The sequence below is a fragment of the Chiloscyllium plagiosum genome, chromosome 5 (genome assembly GCF_004010195.1).
Source record: "Chiloscyllium plagiosum isolate BGI_BamShark_2017 chromosome 5, ASM401019v2, whole genome shotgun sequence".
NCBI classification, from domain to species: Eukaryota; Metazoa; Chordata; class Chondrichthyes; order Orectolobiformes; family Hemiscylliidae; genus Chiloscyllium; species Chiloscyllium plagiosum.
In genome coordinates this window covers 43,983,185-44,005,988 of record NC_057714.1, presented here as the reverse complement: position 1 = coordinate 44,005,988, position 22,804 = coordinate 43,983,185, and the positions used below count along the sequence as shown (strand labels likewise).

General features: G+C 41.4%; 1 protein-coding gene across 3 annotated transcripts in view; it reads right to left on the bottom strand.

Moving 5' to 3' along the window:
- The window catches only part of calcr (calcitonin receptor), a 270,585-nt gene that overhangs the window by 71,981 nt on the left and 175,800 nt on the right, over positions 1-22,804 (bottom strand). For all 3 annotated transcript variants that reach the window (XM_043689943.1, XM_043689944.1, XM_043689945.1), the window contains exon 7: positions 20,926-21,052. In XM_043689943.1, coding sequence (XP_043545878.1) covers positions 20,926-21,052 — 127 coding nt within the window. The remainder of the gene's footprint in view (positions 1-20,925; positions 21,053-22,804) is intronic.

Genomic DNA, 22,804 nt, shown 5'->3' with positions numbered 1-22,804 from the left:
ACTATCCTCACTCCCTCCTGACCTCCTCCCTTCTCTCACTGTTGGCTTCCCTTTGCCATTTTTGAGCACGTCCTGTCACTCCTTTTGCTCAGACTTCATCTTCACCCTTCTCCCTTTGCCACTTTAACGCTTCCCTTGTCCCTCCCTCCCACTCTCTTCAGTACTCTCCCACAATTTGTCATTTCTCCTCCATTGTTGCTTCCTCACTACCTTCTACTTCCTCCCACTTCACCATTCCTTTGCTGTTCCCGCTTTGTCCTGCTTATCCACTCCCTACATCATTTCCCTTACTCCCTCCTGCTTTGCACTCCCTGTAAACCAATGTGACGTACATACAAAAAATCTCTGTAAGCCAGTGCATTATTAACTTTTGCATTGTACTGATGACTTTGAATCATGCAATTGTTATTTTCTTTCATATTAAAGCAAGTGAACTGTTTGCAAGAGCGTTCTGTCTGCTGAGTTGGTCTCATGGTGGTGGAATGGGGTGTTGAAGGAAATATTGGTATTCTGACTGAAGAAGTGCATTGTGTATCTGTGATCAGGAGGCAGGATGGGAAATTTGGGCAAGATACTGATGTGTTAAAGTCTGCAAAGTCACTTTCAAACTGTGCAGGCCCTAACCAATACAAAAACATAAAATTACTACAAAATAATAGAACAATCTTACAATATAACAACAATAATCATAAACAAACTATTACTCTACACCACAAACAATCTCAGAGAAAGAAAACTCGACACAAACTACACTTCAATAAATAACTAAATCAAAGCAAAAAGAAACTAAATTAAACCAAGGCAAATTACGTTAAATTACGTTAAGTTACAACACTGAGCGCAATCCTACCGAAGCTCCCCATCACTGGGAGTATCAATAGGCAAACCCGTTTTTGTTTAGAATTCTTCCTCCCAGGGCCACCAGGCTACCAGACACAGCTGTCATGGCTACACAAAGGCCCTAAACAATATAGCCGATAAGTCTACATCTATATGGTTCAAAAAGGGCCACCACGTTTTCTGGTGCACCATACTGGTAAGGAAGTCCAGGGGGGTGTACTCCATAACCAATCTATACCAACGTGAGAGTCCCGAGGGATTCTCCAACTCCTAGCTCATCAGAATGTTCTTCCTCGCACAAAATGAAAGAATATTAAACAGTTTCTTCCCATGCATGTCCAAAGAGGGGAGATTCAGCAAGCCCAAGAGGAGGGACATCGGATCTGTCTTGACCTCGGTTCCCAAGACCCCTTCCAAAACACTCGCTATAGCACCCCAATACTTATGATGCTTGTGGTATGACCACAAGCAGTGAGTAAAAATGTCAACATCTATTTGGGGCACATTGAGGACACTCCTGTTTTAAACTTTGCAAGCCTCTCCGGTGCCCATAAACCCTGTGGAGTACCTTCAGTTGCATAGTCTGCGTCCTATTGCAAATTGAAATCTTCCTTACATTCTCCCAAATCTCCTCCCACTCCTCTGGTGAGATCTCCACCCCAAATTCCTGAGCTCAGATTCCACACAACCGCTCGAAGTCCCACAAGACACCATCTCCTAATAAATGATAGAGGGTGCTGACCTAGAGAGTGCCCATTGACCGAAGCACTGTCCTCTCCATATCCGACTTGTAGGGACTAACTATTAATATGGTCTTTTTCTATATAGAGTCCCTAATATGAAAGTAATGAAATAGGTGCCTTCTAGATAGCTCATATTTCTGGTTCAGCTGCTTGAAAGACATCATGACCTCCCCATCAAATAAGTCTCCCAAACAGAAAACTCCTCTGGACTCCCAGAGCCAAAAGCTGGAATCCATTGATCACGGCCAGAATTCTAACATTCCCACTATGGGAGTGAAAGGGGAAGTTTTTAGTAAGTTGCCCTCACCTTGCCACATCATTTTCCATGCTTTAGCCATGTTAAGGACAATCGGATTTCTGCAGTGGTCCATAACAGTCCTCATCTTGTCCAAGAACAACAAATTAATGAGGGGACATTTTGCCTGGGAGGCCTCGATGTCTAGCCAAATTGACTGCAGGTACTGGCAAGCCCAGTCAGCCGTGTAGGATAATAGGGAACTTAATTGATATTTCTTAAAGTCTATAAAATCCATACCTCCCATCCCATGAGGAAGCTGCAATTTGTCCAGCTTAATAGGGGGCCGTCTGCGATGCCAGATGAAAAATCTGAATCAACTGTTCACCCTCCGTAGTGCTTGCCTAGGCAGCATCAAAGGGAGCATTCACAAGGGATAATATAAACGAGGAAAAACATTCATTTTAACCAGAGCTATTCTACCCAACCAGGATATTGGAAGATCCTGCCAGCGCTAAGGTCCTGTCTTAACTTCTCTAGCAACTGCAGAAAGTTAGCTTTATATAATTGATTGAAGGCTGGGGTGGTAAAAACGCCGAGTACAGGAAACCTCCCTGTGACCACCTGAAAGGGAAACAGGTTCCATCCCCAAGATCAGGTACTCCAACATGGACCCCGTTAGACATGGCCTCCAGTTTCATAAAATTGATTTCATACCCCGAGAAAGAACCAAATAAATTAATCACTTATATTAAAAGAGACACAGTTACCGTTGGTTTAGTTAGAAAGAGAAGAATGTCATCTGTGTAAAGGGTGATCTTATGCCTTCCTGATCCTACCTCCGGGCCAGTTATATTGGGGTGCCTCTGGATGGCCTCTGCCAACAGCTCAATCACCAGTGTAAATCATAATGGTGAGAGGGGGCACCCTTGTCAGCTGCCTCTGCCAATGCTAAAGTGAGAACCGCTGTTTTAGGGTCACTATATAACACTGCTGCCCACCTGGCAAAGACCCCTCTTCTAGGTTCAGGACCGAGAAGAGACACGGCCACTCCACCCAGTCAAACCTTATCTCTGCATCCAGGGAGACTACCAAGCTCAAAATTGACCCTTGCTGGCATACCTGAATCATATTTAGCACTCTCCTAATATTATTAGAGGATCTTCAACTCCTAATAAACCTGTCTGGTCCTCCTTTATAATGAAGGGCAAGACCTTCTTCAACCTCAACACCAGCACTTTCAACAAAATTTTAAAGTCCACATTTAATATTGATATGGACATTTAATAAAGATACACAGTGCAATCCTCTAGGGCTTCCCCTGTCTTGAAAATAAGAGATATGTTTGCTTCTCTCAGAGAAGATGGGAGGCAGTCCTGACTGTACGAATAATTGTACATATCCAACATTGGCCCAGCCAGCATGTCTATGAACTCCTGATAAAACTCACTCCAAAATCCATTTGGGCCGGACACCTTACCACTCTGGAGCTGCCTCACCGCTTCCCGTATTTCTTGGATGGTCAGAGGGGCATTCAAAAGAGAAGCCTGCTCTGAAGTTACACCTGGGAGGTCCAGGGTCTTAAAAAAGGACTCCATCTTTGCCAATCTGTCCTCACAGCCCTCCGACCGGGACAACTTGGAGCAGAATTTCCTGAATGCTGCGTTAACCTTTTTGGGATTCCAGGTGATAGTACCAGCACACTCTCTGATGGATGTAATAGATTGAGGGGCACGCTTCTTTCTGGCCAAGCATGCCAAATACCTACCTGGTTTATCAACATACTCGAATAACCTCTGTTTTGCAAAGGAAATATCCCTCTTTGCTGTCTAGGAGAGTGCTGCTTTTAGAGCAGCCCAGAGGGCTGTAATCTGCTGTGACTTAGCTACAGACGGTCTGTCAAAGTATGTCGTCTCAGCTGCCTTCAGCGCGCCACGAGCATATGCTGCTACGTTCTCTTTTGCCGCATCCGAGCGACCGAGTAAGAAATAATCAATCCCCTTGCATAGGCCTTGGCCAGTCTCCCAGAACACCAATGGATTACTGGCCTTACCCGAATTAATGTCCCAGAAAATTTTAAATTCCTGTGAAAAATACTCAATGAACTTGCTATCATTCGGGAAGAAAGGATCCATGCACTAGTGCTGCGCGCTTGTTCTATCGCCACCGGCCTTAACCTCCATGTACACTGCTGCATGATCAGAAATGGCTATGTTCCCAATTCTACAGGACAGCACCGAGTTAAAAAAAGGCCAATGGGACAAAAAACATGTCAGTCCTAGTTTAACACTTGTGTATGTTAGAAAAAAAAGGTGACATCCATACCCACAGTGTGAAGACATCTCCATGCATCCACCAACCCCAGTTTCCTGTTCAGGTCCACCAACTGCCTGGATTGTGGGAACATACCCGCAAGACCCCTAGGCATCATATCCACCTCAGGGTCCATAAGTCAGTTAAAGTCTCCCCCTCTAATTGTATGATGTGCCCCAAGGGCCATCAACCTGGAAAGCGCATCTATTAAAAATTTGAGGGGCTGTACCGGGGGAGCAATATACGTTCAAGATCCCATACTCCTCTCTATGTATTAAAGCTTTAAGGATCAGAAACTGCCCACATTCATTCTTAATTTGGTCTAACAGATGAAATGAGAGATTCTTTTGGATGAGTATAGCAACTCCTCTGCTTTTAGAATTAAAGGATGAGAAAAGCACCTGGCTGAACCGTCGCTGCTGGAATTTTAAGTGCTCTTTATTGATTAGATGTGTTTCCTGCAGCAAGGCTACATTGACCCTTTCCTTTCTAAGGCTTGCAAGTATTTGTTTTCTCTTAATCGGTGAATGACTCCCTTTAATGTTCCAGGTGCACTATTTAAACAAGCGGTTAGCCATAGCCATCTGAAACAGCCCCTGACCCCCTGGGAGGAAAAGCCCCATTATTGCACACTGAGTGAAACTAGTAAGCAGTTTGTATAAACAACGACAAAAACTACCAAATCAAAACTTCTAACAACTACTTCAACAATGAAGCAACATTTGAAACAAATAAGCAGAGTCTTTCCCCCTTTGCCGACAGGGGGTGCACATATTACCCACGAACCCCTCCATAGCTCCTTCTAGCTGAAGCCACGTCCCAAACCCAGACAAAACAAAGTATATAAAAGTCACTCGCATCTTACAACAAGAAAATTAAAAGTGGGCATTCAACCCATCCCATCCATACTTTGACTCTAGGCAGCCCTGGTTAAAAGAAAAATGAAACCCACCCACACCTCCTCTCAACCCCGTACAAAATAAAAAGAGAAATGAAAGGGAATGATAGAAAAACAAAGGATAATGGGAGGGGAGAATGAAGGGACAGGAGCGAGAAAAAGAGAGGAAGAAAAAAAGGGAAGACTCCTGCATATTAAAAAGACACAACCAGGTAAACCAGGCAAACTACAGAAAACAAAGTGAACATGATTGTCCATATTATTTGAGCCAGCCAGTCTATTTTAAAGTGTCCAGGAAGTCCTTTGCCTTTTCCGATGACTCAAAATTAAACACGGATCCTCCATGGCTGAAATGTAATATTGCTGGTTATCTTACAGAGTACTGAATATTCAAGGCCCTCAGCCTCCGTATTACATCATCAAAGGCCTTACTGTTATGGATCACAACTACAGAAAGGTCTTGAAAGAGCATAAATCTTAATTCTTTATGTAACAGAGTCTGTGGATCCTTCCCCAAGGCTCTAACAATTTCCAGCACCCTTTGCTTGTCCCTATAATGCTGGAATCGCACAAGGACCAGGCAGGCCCATGCCTCCGCACTGTGACCCAGTGAGCCCCCTCGACCCACACCTGGCCTACGTTGACTTCCAGCTTCAAAAACCGCAGGAGCTGTTGCTCCAAGAAGCTGATCAGCTGACCTCCCTCTTCCCGCTCTGGCAGCCCGATCAGGTGGATATTCTTCCGACAGCCTCGATTTTCAACTGTTCAACTAAGGCCTGTACCTGCCTTTCCAGGGCCTGGACCCAGCCGTCCAAAAATTCCACCGGAGTTTCGGAAGCCGCGGCCCGCTGCTCCGCCTCCACGATGCACTGGATCTCCTGGTCATGCTTCTGCAGGATGATTGAGATCGGTTCCAGCTGATCGGTGTCTCCTCCATCGCTGGATCGATCTTCTCTCAGAGCTTCACAAACTCTGAGACCAGGCACTGCTCCACAGGTAAGTCCCCGGGAGTGCTTGCAGAGGCCGATGTTATGGCCGCGTGTGTGTCCGGTGTTGCAGGGGAGTGCCCTGCTTTTTGCGATTCTCATGGTCCTTTTCCCTGAGTCACTTTCGTGTCTTTGAAAAAAGCATTGAAACTAATAAATAACTAAAACCACTGATTTACACCACAATGGGTAAAAAGGGAGGTTGAATGCACCACTTTGTCTCAGTTTCTGGGCAGAGCCTAGCAGGGCAGACCTACTGGATCACTGCCATCTTGGATCTGATTGTTCAGTATTTTAACAAAAATGTTACACATTTAGTGAGTAGTATCCAAGTTGTTATGTACCACTGATTTCCGAGCCAGAAGCTTAAGACCAGATAAAGAGCTCTTAGCCTTTCACCGTTTCCTTATTCTCTTCTGCTTCTCTACTCCCTTCACTATTTCCCACTTCCTCTTATTTTCTCCACTTCCATTGCAACTTGCCCCTTTCCTCTTCACTGTTACCGTCACCATTTTCTCCTACTTCTTTGCTCCCTTTATATCTTCCTGCCACTTACCCTGTGTCCTTTTACTACTTCCTCCCGTTACAGTTGTCTGTCTCACACATGTCCCACTGTCTTATACCATTCCCTTCACTGGTTCCACGGTGGTCCCACAGTTGGGCAGGGGTGGAAGGGAATGAATAATGGAGGGAGCAGTAGTAGACAGGGGGAAAGAACTGAGAATGGTGGGTACTGATACTGGATAATGGGCAATGGACACACTATAGTGATACATGTAACTGCAGAAACCATGCATGTGCCTACAGATCAAGTGGGAACCGTTTCCTTTTCCTGTTCCGTAGGAATGCCAGGAGTTACAATGGAACACAGTTTCACAAGTTACTGTAGTGTGATTTGAATTCATGATTTCGGTTATAACACATGTCTCTAGTAGGGAGGACTTCCCTGGTAAGGGTCTGTACTTGGAATTAGAGTCACAAATCCAGTTGACTGAGAAGCTTGCATTATGTTCAGTTTCAGCTGCAAGACATTACCATCTGAAATCAAACTACTTTTGCAACTGAACTAATGGAATCCTTACAGTGAGGAAAGAGGTTGTTCGGCTTATCAAGTCTGCACCGACCTTCTGAAGACCATCACCCACACTCGGCCCCCCACCCTAACCCCGTAACCCTATAGTTACCATGGCTAGTCCACTTAGCCTGCACATCCCTCGACACCATGGACAATGTATCATGGACAACCCATCTAACCTGTACATCTTTGGACTGTGGGAAGAAACCCATACAGACATGGGAAGAATGAGCAAGTTCCACACAGTTGCTTGAGGGTGGAATCAAACCTGGGTCCTTGGTGCTATGACACAGCAGTGCTAACCACTGGTTACTGTGCTGCCCACAAATAAAACCCAATGGATATATGGATTTGATTGAGGAAGCATTTTGGAGATCTTAAGTTATTTAAATAAAACCCAATGTCAATGTTTGATTTGAGGAATTCAGCATCTTTTTGATACCTGGCAAAATAGGCACCCACTCCTTCATCACCCCACACACCCCTCCCACCCCAACTAGACTATCAGGAAATATGGAAGTGTCCTTATCATGCCCACTATCCAGTACCAGTACCCACCATCTCAGTTTTTCCCCACTGCCTATCTCTGAAGAGCTGAAACAGATTCTTTCCTAAATCCCCCACCAAATATTAAAAATAAATAAGTTCATCAGATGCATAAATTTTCTTTCAGTTGGCAAGGACTGAGCTCTCTCTGGACTGGCAGGAACCCAACAATCTTCTGGACTGCCACAAATCAAATTCTAAACTAGACTGTCAGGAACTGCATGCCTTTACTTGACCTTAACCCACCTCGTCCCTGCAATACTTATTCATTTATAAATGTTATAATAACAAATGCACTTTGTTGCTGCTGGATCAGCTGCTGACAATTTGCCCCCAGAGAAAAGACATCTGAAGTGATCTGTAATAAGTATTATGTTGGTATTTGTATCTGAGCTAAAGCAGTCTTATTCAGGTCATAAATTCAGTGCTCTGGTTTTCATATCATTTAAAAGTTCTGCATTGTATTCCTAACCATACATCAGCCCTGACACTGTACAGATCCACAATAATCTGTACAGATCCAGAATAAAGACCAATAAACAAAACTGTAGCTGAAGGAATACAAGGGTTATGTCAACTTGGGTAAAAACAGAATTGGCTTATGTACAATAAATAATGAGTCATGATGAAAACTTGTTTTTCAGACTGGAGAACAGTAGACTATGGTGTTTCCCAACATTGAGTGCTAGGAATTTGGATATTATTACTAAGAAATTGGAATGCAGAGTGAAATTTTAAAATTTATAAATGATACCAAGCTCAGAGGAGAGATTAAACAGTTAGGCTGATACAAATTGAGTGCAATATGACAGTAAAGATAAAGTCATCATAGTATAATTTTCTCATTAGAGCGAGACAATTTGTGGTGAGTTTAACCTAGGGGTCACCATGCCTCAGGCGAGGGGGAAGGTTGAGAAGGCAGGATCTTCATGGTGACTTCAGTCAATATATGCTGTTGAACTTGCATTGCAAGTGAGCTCACCAACTTGTTTAGAATCAGCAGGCAAGTGGCAGATAGAAGTTAATACAAAGGGATCTAGGATGACTGTGCCTCGACCTTTGATGGCTGTGGGGCATATTGAGAGAATAGTGAGTAAAGCAGGTGGAATTTTCTTTATTCATTTGCATTACGTGGGCATCGTTGGCCGGCCAGCATTTATTGCCTTTCCTTAGTTGCCCTTGAGAAGGTAATGTTGAATTGCCTTCTCGAACCACTGCAGGCAACGTGCTGTAGGTACACTTGGAATACTCTAAGGGAGGGAATACCAGGGTTTTGATCCAGCAATAGTGAAGGAATGGTGATATATTTCCGAGTCAGGATGGTGAGTGAAAGGGAACTTGCAAATTGTAATCTTCCCATGTATCTGCTGCCCTTGTCCTTCTAGATGGAAGTGGTTGTGGGTTTGGAAGGTGCTACCTAAGAATCCTTGGTGAATTTCTGCAGTGCATTTTGTAGATAGTACGCACTGTTGCTACTGAGTGTCATTAGTGGAGAGAGTGGGAGTTGTGGATGTGATGCAAATCAATTGGGCTGCTTTGTTGTGGCTGCCATCAAGCTTCTAGAGTGTTGTTGGAATTGTACCCTTGGGCAAGTGGACAGCCTCCCATCGTATTCCTGACTTGTCCTTTGTAGATGGTAGACAGACTTTGGGGAACAGCAGAATACTTGCTGCAGTATTCCTAACCTCTGACCTATTTTTATTGCCATTGCATTTACATGGTTTGTCCAGTTGAGTTTCTGGTTAATGGTAACCCTCAGGATATTGATAATGGAGGATTTATTTCCACAAATAGAGATATTAAGTAAAAAAGCAGCAACATGCTGCACCAATATAAAATTCAGGTTAGCTAAGGACTCCAGTATTTTATTGAAGTCTAGTCCTCTGTAACATTGGGTGCTTCAAAAGCTGCATAAGGGAACTACCAGAATAGTTCTGGTGATGGAGGAATTTCAATTGGGTAGGAGATCCTGGTGTTCTTTTCTTTAGAAGACAGGAGACTGAGGAATGATCTAGCAAGATGCACAATATTATGACATGGTGAAAAAGAACAACTGTTACATCAACAGAATGGTCACGGGCATGGGGCAGTGATTTAAGGAATGTGAGGGAAACATTTCTTTGCACAAGTATAATGACCTGGAACTCATCACTTATGAGGGAATTGGAAACAGAGATGATCAATGATTTCAAAAGGAAATGGGATGGACAGTTGATGGAAATGGACCTTGCAAAGCAACAGATTAGAGTGGAGGAGTAAGAGTGACGAGACTGCCTCACAGAGAACCAGTGCTGACTTCATGGGCCAAGATATAAAAGGGACCAAAGGGGTAACTTTTTCATCAGAGGGTGGTACATGTACAGAATGAGCTGCCAGACGAAGTGGTGGAGGCTGGTATAATTACAACAGTTAAAAGGCATCTGCATGCCTATATGAATAGGTAGGATTTAGAGGGATATGAGCCAAGTGCTGGAAACTGAGACTGGATTAATTTAGGATATCTGGTTGGCATGGATGAGTTGGACTAAAGGGTCTGTTTCTATGGTGTACACCTCTATGACTCTATGACGCTAAGTGGACTCCTTTTTAAATAAGATGGAAATTACTGCTTGACTTTTTTTAAAAATAGATCAAGCACTGTCTTCAGAGCACAAACATCACCAAGATGCCCCAAACGCAGCCAATCAAACCAGAGTAAGTGAGCCTGGGATGGAATGGTTACAGAATTCCCATGCCAAGCATTTCCTCTCTCCAGCCTCTCCTCTGATGAACAACTTGGAAATGGGCTTAATTTATTAAGCTGAAAGGTGAGGATTAGGGTTAGCCCTCTCCCACTTCCCCCCAACCCTCACTTGGATTAAAACCAAAGTTTTGATCTGGAGGATACCAGGGACTGCAGCACAGACTAAGGTAATGAGATCCAAGCTTATTGTCTCGCCATTTCTGTGTGTTTTGTTGCAGATTCAGATCATTGCCACACTGGCTATGGTTATTAGTGTTTGAGAGAAGAGCTAGCTTCACCCAGCAGTCCAGCAATTTGTCCTCCTGCGGCTAACTCAGATTGCTGATGCCTTGTCCCAGGAGGTTCCAAGGACTCCATTAGCACTGCCACCTCACAGTGACCAAATTGGTGTCTGCCAACCAGCCCAGGCCGATGAACATGCGTGGGGAAGTGGTACATTCCAAAATATGGCCTTCTGGGGCCAGTTGTTTGTGAATGTGACTTTTATATATCATTCTGATTTTTGTGAATGAATAAGTGATCAAATGAATTATTGTGCATTTTCTTTCAGGTGAAAAACCTAAAAAAAGGGGAAAAAGCATTAAATTCATTTTGGGCCTGGAGCCATAATTATGCAAGCATGTTATTTGATCTCAACGTAACAATGAAGATTGGAATCTTCTTAAATTGATAGGGAGTTAGACTGCTGGCTGGGGAACTGATAAGAGACTTGTGTTGCCTGTTCCAGGAGAGGTCTGTTGAATTGCATGCCAACCAGGTAGTGGTAGGGCCGCGCTGGGCCTTTTTCTCAAATGAAAACCCCAGGGTGTTGACATCTCACCCAGCAAGAGATGTTGGGCAAGCAGAAGCTCTCAACAGCACCAGAGAAGAATATGATGCAGTACCAACCCAGTGTCAAAGACTGTGGAGAACACAGGTAAAAGGTGAAGTTAGGTTCTTGGTTTAACAGTCATGGAAAAAGGAGTGCTAAGAGTCAGAAACAAGGGCGGTGGGTGGTTTCCAGTGGACAACCCTCTGCCTAATGCTGATTCCTTTGAACTGGCATTGATTCCCTTTCATCGAGGAGCCTTCACTAAGGTGACAAGTTGCCCATGCAGGTTTACTTACCGTGCATTGGGCCTGCTTGTAGTTTAATCCCAGCAGCAATGGGATGAAGCCCTGAACTGGTCCTTAACTGGCCAACTAATGCTCTCCATTTGGAGGCAGAGCAGTAAGAGTTAACAATTGGCCTTGCCATTGTGAGCTTAGTTCAAACTTAGGAAGCAGGAAGGCATTCAGGCTCAAGTTTGACAGCACTCCACCTTCCCACCTCCAAGTTCACCACTTCCAGATGCAGAAGATCCCTTCCATAATACATTGATGGAAGAAATCAACATTACTTCAATTTAGGAAAAGTGAGGACTGCAGATGCTGGAGATCAGAGTTGAGTGTGGCGCTGGAAAAGCACAGCAGGTCAGGCAGCATCCGAGGAGCAGGAGAATCGATGTTTCGGGCATCAGCCCTTCCTGATGAAGGGCTGATGTCTGAAACATCAATTCTCCTGCTCCTCGGATGCTGTCTGACCTGATGTGCTTTTGCAGCACTACATGCTCAACCGTTATTTCAATTTATAAGGGGAACATTAAGCTAAGTAATGGTAGCAGGAAAATTGTTCTGAAATATCCCATTTCTGAAGCTTTATGGAGAAATTTTCCTGCAGGGGACACTGGAAGCCAAATTTTTCATTTTGGTTGGGTTTTTGGCTCACTGACTGGAGAAGGATTTCTGGCTCATCTCTGCTTCAGACAGACTGTGAAAATGTCTGGCTAGCCCATCTACAGCCGTGCCTTTCTACCTGTTTGGAAATGCATCTGACACTCAAAGCTAGTCACTAATGTTTACAGTCTACAAGCACAAGACAGAGTGCAATTCATGTGCTGTTACATTCCAGGGTGCAAGGCATTTTTGACTCAAATGCTCATTGGTATATATATATATATATATATATATAATATTAAATCTAAGGTTGAATGCTCTCCAAAGTTTGGTTCTGCTGATATATTAAAAGAATATGTGATTTACTTTTCCTAGACCAAAATAGAGTCTATTTCTTGAAGCTCCTGACCAATGCTTTAACAATTTTTTTAATCGTATGATAAAATCATATCCTTCACATCAATAAGTTGTTATGTAAATTAAATGCTGCAGTGAAACTATAACAATATCACTACATTTGTTCACTCTAAAGTTGTACAATAAAAGTGATACTAATTGCTCTCGTTCCCCAAAATGCGAATGATTACTTTGTAATCATTAACAGTGATCGAGTTTTACGAGGATGAAATTGATCTTCAGAAGTTGCATTAAATACCTGACATTGGCTTGATAGACCATTTCACATGCCTTTATTACGACTGCAACAGAAATTAAAATTCCTTAACATCAGCTTTGTGCTCCCACCTAAGTTCATAGGAACCCCAAGTATCTTACACATTGATCATTTACCCTCTTCCTATTGTTTTGCATTGTAAATTAAATAACAGACTTGTTTTGGTGTGTTCACCTGCTTCGGTTTCTACTATGATATTGATGTGAAATTTCCTGCAATGGTGGCTTTGCTGATAAATGACCTACGCGAACCCATTGTGAACTTCAATCCTCCAGCAGCCTCCTTACGCTGAAATTTCCTGGGAAATGATGCGAATACTCCCCAGCCAACGCAGTAATGCAGCCACGGTCCAATCAAAAACTTTCAGTTGGTTTCTAAAGTTTACATGAAGGATCTCTGGATTTTGAGTACTTTTTTTATCCAGTTGCCATAGCATTTGATTTTTAAAATTATATTGAAGCTGAACATGGATCTACAGGCTTTCTTTGGAAATGAGAAAAAAATGGACAGCAAGTTAATTGAAAAGCATTAGAATATAATGTGGAACATTGCGTGCCTACATTATTTTATCATTTAATACAATCATGGCTTATCTTCTACTTTAGTTTCGTCTTCCTTGGATTACTTGTGGGAAATGGTAAAGTTCCTCATTTATTGGTCATCCTGCCAGGCCCAATGGAGGCATCCAACAAGGTCTACCCCCAGATTAACTTTCCCCATGTTCCTGGAAGTACGCAGCTGCAGGAGGAAGAGCAGGTTACATGTGTGTGCTATTGCCACTAAGTGTGTAAGTAATGGACATTGAGGTTGGGGCTTGGATAAGGAGACTATCATCTGGTGAGGCTGGAGCCCACGTCCTGAACTGTTATAAATTATCCTTTCCCCCATTCCCATCTCATTTAAATCTGTATCGGAGAAATGGGTGCATGACAAACTGCTGCTGTTGTCAGAATCTGATGCCAATGACCCATTTCACTAAATTCTGAATCGTGTTCCTTTCTTCGTATTCAGGAGCAAACTCTCAAAACAGCTCTCAGAGAGCAGGGAAGAATTGTCTCTCCACCTTACCCTTTGAGACACAAGACAGAATGTTCCCAGGCTGCACAGAGGTGGGTTCGGGGTACGCAGGGTGTGAACTATTTCAGGGTACCAATACTTTTCATAATCAGAATTCTTGATGCTGAATGACTCTCATTCTATTGATGTGCTGTATCAAAGAACAAAGAACAATGCAGTATTGGAACAGACCTTTCGGCCCTCCAATCCTGCACCAATACATTTTACCCTTCCATACTAAAACTGTCTTCACTGACAGGATCAATATCCCTCTATTCCCTTCCTATTCATGTCTTCGTTCAAGTGCTTCTTCAATGTTGCTATTGGTGTCTGCTTCCACCACCTCCTCCGGCAGTGTGCTCCTTTGTGTGAAAAACATGCCTTGCACACTCTTTTAAATGTACCTCCCGCAATTTGAACCTGTGTTTCCTAGTGATTGACCCCTCCACCCTGGGAAAAAGCCATATACTTTCCACTCTATCCATGTCATTCACAATCTTAGAAACTTTTATCAGGTCACCCCTCAACTTCCTGTGTTCCAGTGAAAACATTGCCAGTCTATCCAACCTTTCTTCATACTCGAATGATAGTCAATTTTTTTTGACAACTTGTTAAGGTTAAATTTATGGGGTCAACTATTACATGGATATTACTTTTGAAGGGCTGAAATTCATGCTTGTCAAAATTCATACCATATCATTAGCAGAAGCCCAAATGATCTCTGAATGAATACAAATAAAGGAATTATGGTAATTCTGAAAACCCGGAGCACAGCACAACAGCCAGTGGACTGAAAAACTGGGAGTGGAGTGGAATAACAGGCAGACTGGAAAGCTGAAGCGGGAAGTGGGCACACTGACTCATAAACGTTGATCCATTATCTATGACGAATTAGGATCGACTTTTACATGAGATATATGGAAAATCCCAGATTATTTGGCCAAAAATAGGGGGTCGAAACTTACATGAGATAGACTATTACTTGAGTATATATGGTAGCTAAAGTCCCCCATACCAGGCAACATCCTGGTAAACAATTTTTGTAACCTCTCCAAAGCATCCACATCCTTCCATTAGTGTGGTGACCAAAAGTGTATGCGATATTCCAAGTAGGCCTAACTAAAGTTCTACAAAGCTGCAGCATAACTTGTCTATCCTTATACTCAATGCCCCTTCCAATGAAGACAAGCAAGCCATAAACCTTTTTTACTACCTTATTTACCCGTGATGCCATATTCAGTGACCTTTGGACCTGCACACCCAGATCCTTCTGCATATCAATATTCCGAAGGGTTCTGTCATTCACTGTATAATTTCCCATCTGTACTTGACCTTCCAAAATGCACCACTTCACATTTGGAAGATTAAACTTCATCATCCATCTTTCTGCCCATGCCTCCAATTGAGCTGTATTCTCTGACAATCCTCCTCATTATCCGCAACTCCATCGATCTTTGTATCATCCGTTTACTTACTAATTATACCAGCCACAGTTTCCTCCAAATCATTTATTAGATCAGGAACAGAAGATATCCCAGCACTGAGCCCTATGGAACACCACCAGTCACAACCCTCCATTCCAAAAAGCACTACTATTCTCTGTCTCCTATGACTAAGCCAGCCCTGTATCCATCTTGCCAGCTCACTCCTGATACCATATGATTTCACCTTTTGCACTATTCTGCCATGAGGGACCTTGTTAAAGGCTTTACTGAAGTCCATGTAGACAACATCAACTGCTTTTCCCTCATCAATCACCTTCGTCACCTCTTCAAAAAACTCAAACAATTTAGCAAGGCACGACCTCCCCCATACAAAATCATTATGCTTTTCACTAATATGTCCATCTGCTTCTAAATGCTTATAGATCTTGGCCCTGGAAATCTTTTCCAATAATTTCCTGACCACTGACATGAGGCTCACAGGCCTGTAATATCCTGGGTTATCCCTGTTACCCGTTTTAAACACTGGGGCAACATTATCTATTCTCCAGTCCTCTGGGACCTTTCCTGTGCACAAGGAGGATACAAACATGTCTGTCAATACTCCAGCAATTTGTTCTGTTGGCTCACTCAATATCCTGGGATAGATCCTATCAGAATCCGGGGACTTATCTATTTTAATACTTTTTAATATGCACACCTCTTCCTTTTTAGTCATAACTTGACTTGAAAATTCGACACTCCTTTCCTGAGATCATCCTCCACCAATTCCTCAACTTTGGTGAATACCAATACAAAGTATTCATTTAAGGCCTCACCAACTCTTCTGGTTCACACATAGATTCCCTCCTTTCTCCTTGACTGGGCCAACCCTTTCCTTGACTACCCTCTTACTTTTTATATATGTATAAAAAGCATTGGGACTCTCCTTAATCCTTAAGGAGAATCCCAAGGATTTTTATTCAAAACTATCCATGCCTGGATTCCTGAAAGACCATCCGCTCATCAGTGAAGAGATACCCATTTATCCCCAGCAGCCAGTCTGATGGCTCAGTTGCAGCAAGTGGAATATTGAGAACTGCCACAGAATGAAAGCAACTTGCTAACTGCCATGAATCAGATATAATTGTGCATAGCCAAAGGCAAAGTCACTAGCGACCCAGAGGACCATTGGGCTGCTCTTTCATCAGAGAGATGATTTCTTGTGGTTTAGCCTGAGGGTCACCATGGATGTAGGTTTGTTCGCTGAGCTGGAAGGTTCATGTTCAGACATTTCATCACCATACTAGGTAACATCTTTAGTGACCCTCCGGACAAAACTTCCTCCGAAGCCTCACTGAAGATGTTACCTAATATGGTGATGAAATGTCGGAACATGAACCTTCCAGCTCAGTGAGCAAACCTACATCCAGAACCTCAACCTGAGCTACAAATCTTCTCAAAACTCGCTGAAGGTCACCATGCCTGAGCGAAGGGAGTCCTCATGGTAACCTCAGTTGGTGTGGGAATTGAATCCATGCTGTTGGCATCACTCTGCTGGCCGTCTGTAGGCACTCAAGTTGAATATTGATCAGACATGTTGGTAAGAATGCAGAAATGCATGCATGTGGCATTGTAAACACAGAAATAAATGAGAAAAATTTCAGAGTTCTCTTGTTCTGCTTGTCAGCCCCCATAGTTACTGCAAAGAATTGTTGATGTCTTTCACAAAAAAAACTAATTAATGCTGCTGACATCACCGGATATATTTGGAAAGATCCAGAGGCATAAACATTTTGAGTCACTGATGTTTACTGCCACACTCATGCCCTGATGTTGGGCTTCAATTCTTGCTGCAAAATTGCCTTTTTTCGACATATCAGAGGTTGTTGTAACCTTATTGTTATGGTACAATACCTGACTAAAACTATAATAAATGTGACCAAAAACTGTCCTATGAATCTAAAATGACAATACTGCTTGTGAAAACTGCTCAACAATTATCCCATATGATTTCCAGGGCCGTTTCAGGAAGTGTTTGCAGTGTGCGTAGACTTTGCTTTAACAAAAGGTTCCCAATTCAGCTAGAGGACCTCTGCTAGCTGATTTAAATAATGCCCACATTGATTTCATATAGTATTCAGAGAAACCCAACAAGTTTCCAAAACAAAGTGCCATTTGAAACAATTTCTGTTAGAAACAATGTGTGCAACAAGATTCCACCTTATTATGCTCAATTTGGACCTGGAAACTGTTCAATACATAGACCAATCGGCACATCTGCTAGTTTGATAAAGCTGGTATCTAGCACAACTCTATTTATTCCAGGGTATCTGTGAATCATCAATATTGATTTGTTTTATACCAAAAAAGATTGTTGCTTTTATTTTAGTCGAATAATTTTCACACAATGCTCGAACCTTCTGCATCACTACGTGTATACAAGTATATGCATTTACTTGTAAATTATTTGTGATGAAACAGTATTGTTCTCAAAAACATCTTCCCCAAAATGAGAGATATATTTATTTGCCTTTAGGGAATTAAATTATTTACTTAAGCTTTCATATGAACAAAACAATAGGAAGCTAAAAATTAACAAGATGTATCAGAGTTTGAGCACTGTTGATGCAAGCAACCAAACTGGTAAGAATAAATGGAATTTGTCACTGCCTCTGTTTTATATAGGCATCAGCTATTATAATAAATGTTTACTTGCTTTGGCATAGATTTTGGCAAAAAGACATAAACCTAACAGAAAATTTGGTTTGAAATATTAATTGATCTAACTCATTTACACTGTAATGTCCTTGAACCTTCCTGTTTGACTAAATCCACATGTCATAGATGCCCCATTACTATTTTGCAATTTTTCAGGAAATTCCATGCAATGTTTTCAACCATTTTAGAAGTATGGAATAACAAAAGAAATACTGATGACAAGTTTACAAATTCACTTCAGACATTTTTGTTGCCTCTGGTGCTTTTTTTTAAGTAGAGTACTGAAATCGCTTATTTTAAATTCCAGACTTTGCTGTGTGAACTCATTTCATTCAACACAAATGTATTGATCAGTTTACTAAAACAATGCATGGAAAAATCAATAAATAGCAATAAGAAGAATCTTGAATCAAAAATAGAATTTGGATAAGGTGATTTCTACTCAAAAACATACTTGGGTTAGGAAAACCAAGGCAGTAAATATGACCCAAAAGAATTGTAAAACAAAACAGTTGGAAATAAAATTTGAAAGTGATTAGAGAAGAAGGGGTTAAACAAAGTGAGCCGCAGTGTTAAGTAGAGGATGATATTAGTTTATTTAGTTATTTTGTAAAATATATTTTATTGACAAGTAGTAATGCTCCAGCAACAGTAGATCCAGATTTTCAAAATCCCGAAGAATCAGATAGCGCATCCTCATGAACCTCATTTCACATTTTTGTGGAAGTGGGTTTCTGGAAATCCTGGACTTCATGGCTGTGGAGTTTCGGTAAATTGGATTTTGGTATCCCTTGCTGTCTGTAACTGGAGTGTGTTCAGCAGACCAGCTTGGAGCAGGCCTGTTTCAGTGAACTAATTTTAGATAGCCAGGGTCATGTGCTATCTGAGATCTAGGAGACATTTCTTTGTAAACGGCTACCACTGTTAATTTTGATTCATTCTGCCCTCATGATCTGCCATGGATCTGAATGATTTGATTACAAACTATCATTCACTTCCCTCAGAATATCATGCTGCTGGTGCCCTCAGTAAGATGGAGACTGAGGGATGAATCTTACATTTTTTTGGCTATTTGTGAGCTGTGTTGAGTTCTTTCGAGGAATTCCTACCACAAGATGCAGCACGAATTGTCATTGTATTTTATAAAATACATGTCAATAATTACTTACTCTAACCCTGTGGTATCTCTCACATCTAATTCTAGCTACCATTCCCAAATATTCAGTCGATTATTGCCAAAAGATCATCATCCCTTGCACCCATTCCATCTTTAAAAGCCTGTTAAGTACCCAGGTAAGTATTATCTGTCTGGAGCTGCCCTGCATGGCTCTGAAATTTGAGCTGGATATGGAAAACAAGGGAAATTGATGTCCCTTTCTGGTCAAGGCATCTGAACAACTTTAAAGGCAGTTAGATTTCACCCAGTGTAAGTAACTAAAGATAAAAGAAACTAATAAAACAGGTAGAAGGAATCCAAACATACCTTTAGAGATGAATTGTTGTATTTAATTGTAAACTTTAAAGCTTATTAAAACCTGTGAGCTTTAAACATTTGTGATTAAAACTGAAGAGGTAATAATTAAAGTAGAACACAGGTTCTTCCCTTAACTTTTTAAATCAGGTTTTACGTTCCTTCTTTGGTTTAATGAATTGATCATGTGCTGCTGTAATCCATCATATAGCAGGGTGACCAGAATTACATGCAGTATTCCAAAAGTGTAAATATAAAATATAGGTCACAATGTTAAGTTGAATCACTAATGCATTTTCAGTAACAATTATGTGTTTAGTCGTATACTTCATGATTAAGTTAAGCCATGTTACTACCTAACAATTGTAAATTTAAGATTATATTTGTATTTGGACTGGCTTCAATTTTTTAGATCAGGTATATATGTTTAAGGATTAGGGTTATAAGTCTATGGGGACCAAGCAGAGGATATGAGTTGTGTTGTTCATACAGGTGTATATGAACTAGAGTAGGAGTAGGACAAGTCCCCATTTGAGCCACCTCTGCCATTTAATAGGTCATGGCTGATTTGAGTACACCCTTGAATCCACCTATCTCTGATAACTTTTCACCCCCTCGCTTAAAAAAAAATCTACATCTGTGAAATGAACATTCAAAGACTTTTCTTCCACCACCATTTGAAGACAAGAGTTTCAAAATCTCTGAATGGTAACATCATCACTAGAAATACAATGCAGCTATGAACACGTAAGTGGACCAAATCAAACTCTAAGTCCAGCAAAGATTTCAGGGCAATAGAGTTGATGTAGCCACTTTGTGAAACAAAAATATCCATGTTGCAGCAATGATTAAATTGCTCAAAGACTACCAAAGGATCTCAATGCCAAATTAAGCAGTTTCCAATGATTAGACTATGACAAAAACACAAATTTCCATTAAGAGAATGCAAATGTTGTTCCAATAACAGTTGTAAACCATGAGATGGTAAGGAAAGTGAAACTTGGTGAAATTACAATTTCCAGTGAAGTAGTACTGAGCAAACCGATAGGGTCCAGGCTGACTAATTCCTGGATCCAGGTAGTTTGTGAAAAGGGAAATCATGTTTAACCATTCAAAGGAGTAACATGTGCTGTACATGAATGGGAGCCTATAGGTGCATTGTTCTTGGATTTCTAGAAGGCATTTGACAAGTTTCATGTAAAAGCTTATTGCGCAAAATGGGAACTCAGCAGAGATAAAAATTGATTTGCTGTCAGAAAGGAGAGTTTATGCATAATTTGAAAGAAACAGATTATGCTGGAGAAGCTCAGCAAATCTGGCAGCATCTGCAGAGTGAGAAACAGAGTTAAGGTTTTCTGTCTGATATGCATGCTGCCAGAGATAGTGAGTTTCTTCAGCACTCTCCAAGTTTGTTTAAGATTTCAAAAGCAGTTAAACACAAAGTTGAAGTCAAAGCTACATTATCTTTTTGATTCACATGAAACACTCTCAGATTTTATCAGTACTTACAGGATTTTTGGAAACTACCTCCTTGTCATTGGCCACGACCATAAGTTGGATAAGTGTAAAGACTGAGTTAAATACGTAGGACACAAATAAATTCTTATGGAGAGTTATCCTCTGACAGCTGAGGCTCCTAGAAAACATTACAGCAGAAGTTGATGATTAGTGGCACGTATTCAGGTTCTGTAGGAATATTTTAGTTATTCAGAAAGTAACTACAACTACCATGTTATTCTTGGTTTATAAGCCCTTAAAATCCACAGGTGAACTCTTTTTCATCTTTGTCCAGATAATAGGTTTGTTTCATAGCCACAGAGCACATCATGTTGATTAAGACTTTTGACTTTCATACCTTCGTGAAGCACAGAGGGGAGCCTGAATGGCTTTTCCTCCACGGAAATTTCCTCCCTGTAATTAATCTCCAGGACAGTAAAGGGAAGAATCCTATCTGAGAGACCCATCGCAGGCTGACTGCCATCTGTCAGTGTCAGAAAATACAACTACAAACTGGGTTAACAGACCAGCTTCACAATCTTTTTATCTTGCACACCACTAGAGATAATGGAACAAAAGACAAAACTGGAGGGTGAGTTTGGATAACAGTCTATCACAAAATTTGAATCTTCCAGAACATTACAGCAGACTTTGAGCAATTCATGCCAGTCTCCCAATTTGTATTTGCATAACTTCATTGCACAAAATTCACCTAATCATTTGGTGACTGTTTTATCAAACCAAAAATGGAATTATCAGTTGTAATGAAAAGGTCCTACATGCTTTGTGCTAAATTTAACTAAGTGATTTAACATTCTATGCTTAATATGTTGTGGTAGTCTGTAGTGGTCACTTAAAGACAATTGGTTTAGGTTTGAAAACCCCTCTTGAATGACTGCAAACAGGCAGAATCAATGGAAATGCACTGTGATTATAAACTCCGCCTGAGGCTGTAGCCACTTTTGTTGGCAAGGCCATTTTCCAACACATATTTTGAGTTCAAGATCATAGAAACTTTACTTATGCTCAGTGGGACTTTCGTATGAAATCTGTTATGTTGATTGGATCGACCTTGAGTAATTGTATCAGAAATGCCTGGATTCTCTAAAGTGTTAGCCACATATTTCATCTATTAAGTAAGAAGTATTTGAATTAACCTGCTCAGACATGTTAGAATAGTGGTTTTCCGCAATGTACTGAGACAAAGTGAGAAATATGCTGAGAAGTATTTGGGGAACAATGTCACTCTATCGATTTCAAGCAACCCTATCACGGGGATGGGAGCACGGACAGCTCCCAGCGTCTGAGGTCCATGGCACCATTACACAGTATGTAAGCTGGTGAGTATTCACCTTTGGCCTTTGCCTTAACATTGAAAAGGTTATGCACTGCTATGTTAGAACATGTCTCTGGATCAGGTAGGACTTGAACCCAGATCTTCTGTCCCAGTGGTAGAGACACTACCACTCTGTCACAAGGCCATGCAAACAAATCCAAATCAGGCTGTTTAAAATGACCCATGTCTGGGGAAGGTGGGACTTGAATCCAGATATTCTAGCCCATACATAGGGATGCTACCACTGCACCACAGAACCTTCCTATTTAATTACAGGGTTTATCTCATCAGATCCATTAGACTAATAATTTTCAATTGTTTTTCTTTCATTGTACTGGAGTGTCCTTGGTCCTCTCCAGCAACTGTCTTTGAAGCAATCTGGCCCAGAAACTGTAAAAGCAATAACAGATGGTGTTAAGCTGATAGCTGGAAATGTCTTTGTGTCTGTTCCTTCAATTGTGAAAATATTCCTCAGGGTCAGCTAATTCAGAGTGTATCCCTCGCCATGGAAGAAAGCATCTTTTTGTTTTGGAATTTGGAAGATAAGTCACACTT